Source organism: Lycium barbarum, chromosome 10, assembly GCF_019175385.1.
Source record: "Lycium barbarum isolate Lr01 chromosome 10, ASM1917538v2, whole genome shotgun sequence".
Lineage (NCBI taxonomy): Eukaryota > Viridiplantae > Streptophyta > Magnoliopsida > Solanales > Solanaceae > Lycium > Lycium barbarum.
Window position 1 is genome coordinate 112377183 of NC_083346.1, and position 11289 is coordinate 112388471.

The window sequence follows — 11289 nt, forward strand, 5'->3', positions numbered from 1 at the left end:
ATAAGTTCATTGTATTGTCAATATCTATAAATTAAACACTGTGTATTAATTTTCTAAACTTTGACATTGGAATTAGAGAAAGTTGTCAATGAATTAACCAGCAAGACCTTCTAGATTCTCTAAAAACATTTCCTTGGAGCGAATTTCTGCGACAGCCAGCTGAAAATGTTTCTGTGGGTCAAAATTCAACAGATAATCTATGCTATACAAATACTTTTATAATTCAATCTATTTTTGCCTTTATTTTTCTTATCTCTTTGTAAAAATAAAATAATTATTTTCGCCAATAGTTTGACCCAATATAAGAAGAATAAATATTGATTTAAGTGACTGATCTATAATACAAGAACAACTGCAGAACGATTACCCAAAAAATTGAGATTGAATCATCAAAAACTATCTAATTACAAAAACCTTAAGGGAAAAAGAATTGATCCAACAATGATCTAAAAAATAATTACATAACTACTATACGATAAAGTTTTTGTAGTAGTAGCGAAGCTAATCAGCAAAGTGTGTCAGTTGAGCTTGAGCCCCTTTATCGAAAAATTAAATTGAATATTGTTTTCTTATAGTAGAAATTTTATTAGTGTCTCTATTGATTTTTGGTGGCCTTGGATAGTAGAAATCAGTGGGGAAGAAATTGTATTGGAGCCCTGCCATTGATTAATTGCAAGCTCTAACACTTGAAACTTTGAAATATAGAATTTTTCGTCGTGACTTGATATGTTTGTAATTAAATTGTAATAGGTTTTGTTTTATTTAAAAAAAAAAAAAATTGTTGCGTGTTTATAGAAAATGGACATCCAAGTAGAGGCTGGAGATGGAAAATTGTGACCAATTTCTAATGAAAGTAGGAAGTTTTCATTAATTAACCGACTTGTCCATCACGAAGTTCCCAATTAAATGATTAAATTATATTCTTGTGTACGACGTTGTTTTCTTTTATAGAAACTTCTTCAAAGGCCGACTAAGAAGAACGCAAAAATAAATTACTTTATGCTTTCGTTATTTTTTGCGATTAAAATGTGTTTTTTTTTTTTTTTGTTTGTTTTTTCGGTACCTGTTGGTAGTAAGTAGCAGGTATTCTGTGAAATAGTTGAGGTAAACGCAACCTGTCCTGACGTTAGCGTTATAAAGAAAAATTAATTAAACGATACTTTTGTTCACTGTAACATTACAATCCAACTTAATTAATATTGCACCTAAGTTTTGGATTTTTTTTTATTGCTTCACGTCATGGAGAACCTTTACATATCTTTGACCATGTTTGTGAACTTGAAGTAAACTTGGGGGTCGAAGAACATTAGAATATATCCCCAGAAATCAGAATATACTTCTTCTGTTCTTCGATGAAAGTATCAATAATTAAGTTTTGTTAAAAATAAAAAATAAAAATAAAATATTTTTTTTCTAAGCTAGCGTTTGTCTTAATCAAGCGACAATTCTTAAGTTGCCATTATTGGCCACATTATATAAACGTGAATTACAACATTTTTTCAAGAAGTTATCAAATTCTACGATCACACCTTTTATTATAGTGTGCTATTAATCGTGCAAATAGAAAGGAAAGAAGAAGAAGAGGTAACATGATTTAATGTGTACAAAAGTAAGATTTTCATACCTTCTATTCAAAAAATAAATATAAAATAGAATAAATAAAAAATAAATACATTCTATTCATCGTCTGGTTGTGTTTGTGCATTAGACAGGAAGAGATGTGTACACATTAGAAGCTTCCATGTATGTGAATGACAAGCTTCTCATAGCTAGGTAATTTAAACGTAAGTGTAATTTTTAGTTCACTGCATAAATATTAATTTTATACAAAATCAGTGCATAGACTTATTAAGAGTACTGTACCTAATTATAAATATCAACCATGCATGTCATTCATGTAAAGATGGTTCGTTATTTTTGGAGCCTTCTGTTGTTCCCATAGCTAACAACATTTTATGATAATCTGTCGTCAAATAGGGATAACGACTAGTTTTTACTGTTTAGCGACAAAAGTTATTTATCTCATTTTTTTTTTTTGGTAGTGTTTTAAGTCCATGTCCTTATAGTTGATTTAGTATATATAAAAATACAAAAAATCAAATCAGTGTTATAATTTGAATTTAAAAAAAATCAGGATAAATGGATGTATCTGTTTGTGAAATAAGATATCTTTACAGAAACGATCGATTTAATGGTCACCGCCCTATAAAACGTACAAGGATTCCAATGAAGTGGCCGGCTATGGAAATTTGCAAGTATAAACGTTGTTTTTGTTACATTCTGAAGAAAATTATTTGTATTTTTTCTAATTTGTATAATATCTCTTTCATAAAAGTTAAGTTTACGCAAGTATCTATATAACAAGACCTAATACAAGTAAAATATTAAACCAAACCAAGTAACATCGGACACCAAATACATGTATATACACTACAAAAAGTTAATGTCAAGGAATATGATAACTCAGTAAAAGGAATTGTTCTGTTTACATAATCAAAAGTAACAAAATGAATCAAATCTTGATTCAAGCAAGTTATACAAGAATTAATAATGATGTATACTAAAGACTTGATACATTAGCAAATCAAAAATTGAAAAAAAAAAAATTGTTGCATTAAAGCATAGCTCTTCTAGCAATGTGCTGTCCTCCTCCAAGCTCCTTCATTCTTGGACACTAACACTGGTTGATATCCAACCAAATTCATTGACAATGGTGTTGACACTTTAAGAATCTTGTCTTGTAACATGTCATGGTGGACCACGGCGGTGCCACTTGCCGGTTTTTCAAGAACGCCGCCGCTCACCACCGTTGTCGACGTTGCAACATCATCAATAGAACTCTTTGGTGGCCTTGGATAGTAGAAATCAGTAGGAAAAAAGTAATATTGAAGCCCTGCCATTAATAATGGAAGTTGTAATATTCTTAAACTTTGCTCTAAACTTTCTTAAGTGATTTTGTGTTTGTTGATATTTTATTTTGGTCTATTTGTTGTGTATTTATAGTGGAAAAAAGGGAAATCCAAAAAGAAGTAGGAGAAGGAAAGAGCATAATGTTGACTGCCTTGTTCATCAAGTAGTTTCCTATTCAATTCATGTGTACGGTGTACCAACGTGGGTTCTAGAAAAAAAGTTGCAAAAAATATCCAACAGAGGAAAATGACTTTTAAGGACCAAGTGGAAAAATAAAATTAATCTTGGACTAGAAGTATAGTAGTACTTGGGAACCTTAGAATATATAATACTCTCTACGGAGAATGTACCCTACTTCTTCTATCGCATTGTGTGATATGTTAGGCACAAAATTTATGAAGAAATTAGAAAGAAAATCTTTAGAAACTTATAGTCTAAACAAGTTTTAATATAAAAAGAGAAGTGTAAAGCTAAGTTATTTCTTAATATAAAAATGTATTGTTCTTTTTGGTACAAATTAAAAAGAAAAACGTGTGGCATAAAATGAAAAAAAAAATATTTCTTGTTGGAAGAAAAAGGTTATAATACTTTCAAAAATTAATTTTACATATTTTCTTTCACATTTATGTGCCATTATCAAAATTTGATCAGAAGTTAAGCAAACAAATATTTAACTATATTAAATATTTTCTAAATATCTTTTATAGTAATTTATTATGGATTGAAGTTCTTTTTAAACTAGTATTTGATTTCTAACTATGTAAATTTCGTTATTAATATCTTTTGTTTGATTTGAAATTCTATTTTATGTGATATATATAATTTTTGTTTTCGGTCTTATCACCTTTTCTTTGAGCCGAGGGTCTTGTTGTTGGTCTTAGCATCCCCATTTTAACCTTGATGACATGAATTGTTGGTATTCATGGCATAAAAATTTGATTCTTTTACAATGAAAGAGAAAATTAAATGACATGTGGAACTCTAACCACCACTCGTTTAAAACAAAACAATAAGTTTTTCTACTTTGCATATATTTAGTTTACATGTCGAAAGTGTTCTTCAATTTCTTAATTATCACGTTCACTTCATATAAAATGGGACGGAGGGTTTTAGAAGGTATTATATACTTTTTCAGTTAACATGTTGTTGTAGCCTGTTCTGTTTGATCATCATTAATATGATTGAGTTGAATAGAAGCAGTTTGAGGTCTATGTGCAAGGTGCTCGAATTGGATCAGTGATCGATTTTTAGCTTTCATCCATTAACCTAATTGGTTATTTCCAATTATGTAAATTAATAGTTCAGACCGCACTTGGAGGTAGGGAATTTTGATCTTTATGGTATATCCAACCATAGCCCCTCTGGGATGTAAAATACATCTGAGTCTCACCATGCTAATAGAATATGAGACAAATGTACACATTTCTACTAGGTTCGTATTCTATATTTATGGACAGTTCAAACATAATTTTTGTGGTATAGACGCTTATCGGCTTATGACCTCCCAGAATATTGACCTGTAGTCTTGATTTTCACCAAAAATATGAGCTTACTTTTGCAATTCTGCTCTTTAATATAGTGTACTACTGTTCTCTCTCTGAACATAATATTGTGTATCATTTGATTGTTTTTCCAGTATGGTGTAAATCATATCTGCATAATGAAGAATCTTATGGATGATATGTAATTATGCTATTTACATACGTACATGAACATTCTCAGAGCTGATAATATTATTGTCACCCAAATATAGAATACACTCTGTAGCAGAAAGTAAAATACTGCCCATCTATTTTTATACAAAAACCCCCATATGCACCCACACATCAAGTTGCTATCTACCAATTTCTTCCAAATAAATCAATTAATGAAAGCTTGTGCAAATACACAACGACTATCCCACACGATCAACTTTCCGAATTACTCTTGTATTTACCTATCTAGGCACTTCATAACCTGCATATATTAGTCACCAGAAATCAGAAATTCTCTTATAGTGAGTTAAATCAATAAGCATTGTAAAATATTATCATTCATCACACTCACTTTCAACTTTTAATGACTGGCTAATTGTTCTTTGTAGCGTCACTGTATAGCAAAAAGCATTTATAATTGCATAAATTGGCCTAGACATCTGTTAATTCTGCAGAGTTACCTTTGAGTTTCCTTTTTGTTATTTCGTAAAACATTTTCTATAGGTTTAAACTTGAACAATATAGGAACGTATAAGGCGATATGCTAACCTTTATAATTCATACTTCTGGGAGAGGAACAACTGCTTCGAATGCTTCCACAAGCATTGCCACTCTTTTTTTCCTAGCAGGAGTCAGCGTGGTGACTATATTCTGCATTGCATAATCAAGCATCCATTTTTCAGCTTTTTTCTTCTCATCTGTCATTTGATGCCTCAAATCCACTTTTTCCGGTTCTTGATCAGGTGTAAGGGGCAGAAGCTGAGGCGTACGGGGGTTGAATTTCCTCGCTTTTTCCAGTGCCTTGATTGATCTCTTGAGGAGGATCAACTTCTTCAGCTTGCTCCAGTTCTTGGACTTTTGTGTCTCAGGTTTTTTCTTGGCTTCCGGACCCTTTGTTTCTTGATCCAACGTTCTTCCACCTTCACCCGTGTCAAGATTTGTTAAGCTCTCTGTAGAATTTGAGCTGCTCTTTGCTTCACCTTCAGCCTCTGAGAGTTCCTGGTCCGGGATTATGTCACTGGTGACCGACTGTGTATCTGATGAATCATCCTGAATGGGCGTTGTAAGGATCTCGTTAACTGCCTCTCGTATGAGTTTGACAGCATCTTCTCTGCAGAAACTTCTCCCGTGGTGGCCTTGATTATGATCTTCCCTTCTTGTATCTGCATCATCCTTTGTCTCAGATTTCATTGCAGCTGGTGTATTGCTGTCTTCTACCTCGTCATCAGTTCCATCGAGTATTTCATTTCCAACTTTTGATGCAACATCTGATAGCACATGTTGTGATATCATGTGCCACATGGTGATGTAGCTCCGTTTGTCCACCTGGCTCTTGGACGCTCCATCGTCTTCTTTGGGATCAGACATTGATAGTAAGAGAGAAAATCCCCGACCACGTTTAGGCGTTCTCTCACATTCTTTTGCCATCTCTTCCCTAGCTACATTTTCTTGCATTGCTTCCATAGTGACTGAATTTTTATCGCCATCATGATTTTCAAGCTCCAACTTCCTGTCTCTCACAACTGACCCCACATCTTCTGCTTCTTGTACCTTCTCGTCAACGGACTTAGTGACATTCTCCGTGGCCCCACATACAGGAACTGAAGAAACCTTCATGTCTCTTTCTTGTGCTCCATGAACTGCATCGGTTAAGCTTGAGGTAGAAGAGGACATTTCTTTCCTTGAATCATTTGAAATATCGTCCTGATCTTCTTTCCGAGCTTTTCCTTCTACCAAAACTTCATCATTCGAAGTGCTTGTCACTTCTGTGCCAGCGATAACTTTCTCTGCCTTATGCCCCGGATTGCCTGCTGTAGACATGACTTCGTTCTCCTTGCTTGTGATCTGAAAATGGTCTTCACTGCTAGCTCTGAGCTTAGGAAATGCAGCCTGGCTATTATTTCCTTGTGGTGGAACCACGGTTTCAAATGCTTTTATAAGCAGTTCCACTTTCCTTTGCTGAGTCGGAGCAAGTTGACTTATCGCCTGCTGAAGCGCGTAGTCAAGCATCCATTCTTCTCCCTTTTTCCTGTCGTCTGCTGTTTGAGTTCTTAGATTAACCTTTTCTGCTTCAGGATCAGGATTCAACTGCAAGTACCGCGGCTTCCTTGGATTGATCTTTCTCACCTTTTCCAAAGCCTTGACAAATCGTTGGAGAAGTATCCATTTTTTAAGATTGCTCCAGTGCTTTGGTGCTCTCTTCTCGGAGTTGTTTTTCACTTCTTTTCGTGCTGTCTCCTTCTCTGAGCCGCTAATTTCTTCTGTGTTCGGAGTTTTTGACTTGGATCCTGCATCTGCCTCCTCATTCTTGCTGTCTGAAAATTTCAGAAACATTCTTAAAGTGAGAAAATACACACATCTACTCATGCTAAAACTCTCATTAATCAAATGAAAGACAAATAGTGGTTCTAATTCCATACCTTGGATTTGATTCATTTCAAAGGGTTCTTGGTCTGCACTGGACTCACTTGTAACTGATTGGTTATCAGATTGAACTTCTGGAAGAAGAATTTTCTCGATTGCTTCTCGTACTAGCTTGATGGTGAAAAGCTTCCTCAATTCAATTTCTTGACATTCTGCATCCTCATTTGTAGGTATCGTTTCTCTTTCAGAAAAATCTGAAGGTGAGTCAGAACTTTCTACTGAAGGCGATTTGTTGGCACCATCCTGTTGATTTTCTTCGTCGTTAGCTCCACCGGCCGGGTTGTTCTCAGATTCTGCAGATGCATCCGGAACCATATGCCTACGAATCAGACTCCACATGCTCAAATACTTCTTCTTGGGTTCAGCAACTTCAAGTGGAGGACAATTCTTGGATTCAGAATCCTCAACTTGACCTGATGTGCTATCAAGGTCCTCCTTCGGATCAGATTTTCCATCCTTATCTTGCATATCTCCAAGTTTCATTTGGATATTTCTAGCTGAAATAGAAGAGATTTCATCGCTACATTTTGCTCCGTAAAAAATATCCAACACCGGCTTTGTTGTAATGGTGAATGGTCCATCTTTAGACAGTTCTCTGTTGTTACTCTCATCCTTACCAGATGTAACATTGCTAAAGTTTGCTCCATTAAAAAGATCAAACACCGGTCTCGTGCTGTTGGTGAATGATCCATCTTTAGACAGTTCTCTACTGTTACTTTCATCCTTACCAGATGTAGGGACACTATCATCTTTTGAGTTCAAATTCTGGCGTCGCCTTTGATCATCGGTAATAGAAACGGATTCACTCGGTCCTCGTGCCACACAATTGCAACATGTTGACGCTGCAAATAGGCTGGTGCCTTCATCTTGTGCAGAATATTTGCTCATTATGTTGAGTGTCTCCTTGTAACTTTGCTCAGGAAATGATGTTTCCCCAAAGGCAATTTCAGCAAGACCAGCATATTCAGTAGCCTCATTTACTTTACAAAATCCATCATTCTCTGCACCACTGCTTTGTTTTTTACCAAAGTCAATTTCAGCAAGATCAGCATATTCATTAGCTTCATTTACTTCGAAAACACCAGCATCTTCTGTACCACAAACTGAAGGATCCACACTGGAGCTCAATTGAGTATTTTCAAGAACTGCATTTTCATGAACAGTAAACTCTCTTTTAGCTCTAATGCTTTTTTGTGATTTCAACAATCTTTTCCTCCTATATACGCGTTTCACCGATGGGGACGGATCATCATAGTGTCCTCCATGGAGAGAACAATGATGATATGAACAAACTTTGAACTTAGACATCGATTCAGTTTTTCCAGGTTGGAACTCAACATGTTCCTTAAACTTGGAATTCTTAATAGTTGAAGAACACGTCGCCTTATCAGGAATTTGACAGCATTTTGAGGTACCTCTTTTGGATTTAAAACTAGCTTTATTTATCAAAATCTTCACACTTCTCATGCTAGTTGTCCTTGATAAATTTTGTGAATTTTTTTGCGGACTCCGGCTTTGATCACTACTATCAAAGCTAGATTCACAACTATTATGTAAACTTGAATGAGAACAGTTTTTACCTTCAGAACAACCTGTTGATTTTCTATAGTGTGGTGGTGATGATGAATCTGAAAACTCAACTGAAGATGGATTTTGAGGATGATGATTCTTGATTGTTGTTGCTGATCTTGATCTTCTTTTAAATGACCTTGTGCTACCAAAATTCTTTATTCTGTTCTTGATTTTTTCATCCTTTTTTGGTGTCACAAATTCAGATGAATCAACTGAAATCTCATCTACTGATCCAATAGCTCTCTGAAACACAAAAGAGGTGTCACAGAAATGAGAAAATTGACAATTCTTGATCAACTTCAAGAAAAGATAAATTTCATAACTTTGACAAGAAAATCATAATATTTAAGTCTTTATCAACACATTTTTTTATTCATCATAGTGATAGACTACAAGGACTTGGTCAGCGCTGCTACTGTTTGATCAAAACTCAAGAATCAAGAAATTGCAAACACTTATTAGTTTACCTGAGAATTACTTCCTGTCTTTGCATCATAGCTAGTTGTGATCTTCATATAATTTGGTGATATATCTGGCATTCTCACTGGACTTAGTTTCTCTGGGCTTGAGTTATCACTTGTTGGATTAATGGAGAGACAACAGGAAAACTTGGATTTTGAGCACTTTGAGGATGTTTTTTTCAAGAAAGACAGTTTTGGAAATCTGGTAGATCTTAGTTTGTTTGGTTTCTTGTTGGAGTTTAATGTTTGTGGTAATGTTGATTCATCTGCCATTATTAAACTCTTTTCTAGATTTCACTTTTGGAATTGTAAAAGGTAAATTCTTTTACTGGCTCCTTTTATCTTTGAATTATAGATTTTTTTTTATATAGATATGGCATGTGTTGATTCCAGTTTTTGGATTATAATAAGACAGTTTTCAAAGTAAACCTTGGAGACGGGGTTTCAATGTTTTGATGGGCAGAATTACTCGATATTTGTGTTGTGAAAGGTAATAAATAGCCGATAGAATAATTAAGATGTGCATATGCTGATTTAGACATCGCCCTTAAAAGAAAAAAGAAAAATAAGATAGAGGTCAAAAGGTTAGGATTTTTTTTTCTTTTTAAAGTTAATGGTTGACATAAAAAACTATAGATTCCAAAGTTTGTAATTGGATTTTCTATGTTCACTAAATCAACTTTTAGCAGTTACCTAGCTAATTAGATCTAGATGATGCAAGTTAGGTGTCCTTTTATGAACTGTACCCTGTTCTGCACTGTTTGTACCTTGACTTGTCCAGATTGGAAAAGTTGCCTATTGGCATCATATTGTTGATTTTTCCATTAGAATGTGGTTGAGATTTATTGACTTGTACAAAGTTGACTTGGCCTGGTTGATTCTTGACTTATCTTTTTTGTGTGGATGCCCTCTTCTTTTAAAAGACTTATTTTTTAAATTATGTGCACTGAGAGTATAAATATCTTTTATATCGTCAGTGTAATTTAACTTTTTTTTTGCTATTAAATTAGATTAGTTGTTATTTTATATATAATCTGATTTTGTAAATATTTTTACACTGTTAGTGCGTATGTGTCAAATCACAAATGAATAAATGAAATTCTGTCTGTCAACTGGAACCAATCAAGGAGGTCTGTGTGGCAAAGATGGTTGAAATTTATACCATTTTTTTCTTCTTCCATTTGATCCCAACACAGTTGTGTGAATGGATTTATTATTTCATATTCATAGACAATCTCAACCACTCCTTTTAGGATTTAAAATTTACACATAATTATAATTTAAGATGTTATTGTATATTAATTATATTTATTATATATTATTAATTAATGATTATTAAATGTTTTAATTGACTTAATTACATTATTTGTACATAAAACTTAAACCTTTTTAACTTGAGGGATTCAAATGTGAAAATTTTAAATTCATTAATGGATAAAATGTGAAGCCTAAATTAATTCAGCAGATAAAATCTGAACTCATCACAGTATACACAAATTAAAATTTACCTTTTTAACACCTTAGTCGATTAATATTGTATTCTCACAAGATTTTTCACACATTGTGTCTAATCTCTAATTGGTAATTTTGAAACATTTTTAGTTATGTAAATCAAATTTATCACCAAATAGTTGTGTTCGGTAGTAAGTACTTCTTCATTTCGAGTTCAAGCATTGAAATGAAGTCATTTTTGGTAGAGCATTTACATCAAAGTGAAACTTTCCAACATCAATCGATCGAGTGGGAAATCAAAAAAAATGGAAAATCGAATGTTTTTATTTTCAAAGATAAAGTCATTGAGTTGATGTTTAGAAGAAGTATGAGGGTATTGTTGTATTTCCAATTTGACGCGTTTGCATGGGAGGCCATTGCTAATTTAAATTTACAGTTAAGTCAGCAGTCAGCACCGACTAATCATTAAATTGGATTTAACCAAAAAAAAAACATTAAATTGGAGGCTGACATTTGTCTTCTTCTTTTTTTCTTCATATATTTTAATAAAGTAGGTTTTTCCACTTTATTCTCTCATCAATGTTGTAAAACTGTTGCTACACTGATTTGCCAGATAGTACCCACATGGTACCAAGTGAGCATGTGTTGTCATAAATGAGTAAAAAATAATGTTTTCAAAGTTTTCTTTAAATTATTTTAGTTATTTGATATCTGTAATGGGCTATTTCGAATTATCGCCGAGCCATTTAAAAGGGAAGCATTCCGTATAATTTTTT

At 33.6% G+C, this 11289-nt stretch overlaps 1 protein-coding gene across 2 annotated transcripts; it reads right to left on the reverse strand.

The window, feature by feature from the left end:
- Positions 1-4615: 4615 nt before the first annotated feature.
- Positions 4616-9491, reverse strand: LOC132612601 (calmodulin binding protein PICBP-like). Of its 2 annotated transcripts, XM_060326699.1 has the most exons (5): positions 9068-9486; positions 8609-8843; positions 7025-8173; positions 5154-6919; positions 4616-4866 (listed from the first exon to the last, which is right to left on the reverse strand). In XM_060326699.1, exons 1-4 carry the CDS (start codon positions 9332-9334, stop codon positions 5163-5165), a joined length of 3408 nt encoding a protein of 1135 aa, XP_060182682.1. In that variant the 5' UTR covers positions 9335-9486; the 3' UTR covers positions 4616-4866; positions 5154-5162. The 2 variants fall into 2 exon arrangements, with proteins under 2 accessions (XP_060182682.1, XP_060182681.1); XM_060326698.1 differs by having other exon boundaries at positions 7025-8843; positions 9068-9491.
- Between the last annotated feature and the right edge of the window lie 1798 nt (positions 9492-11289).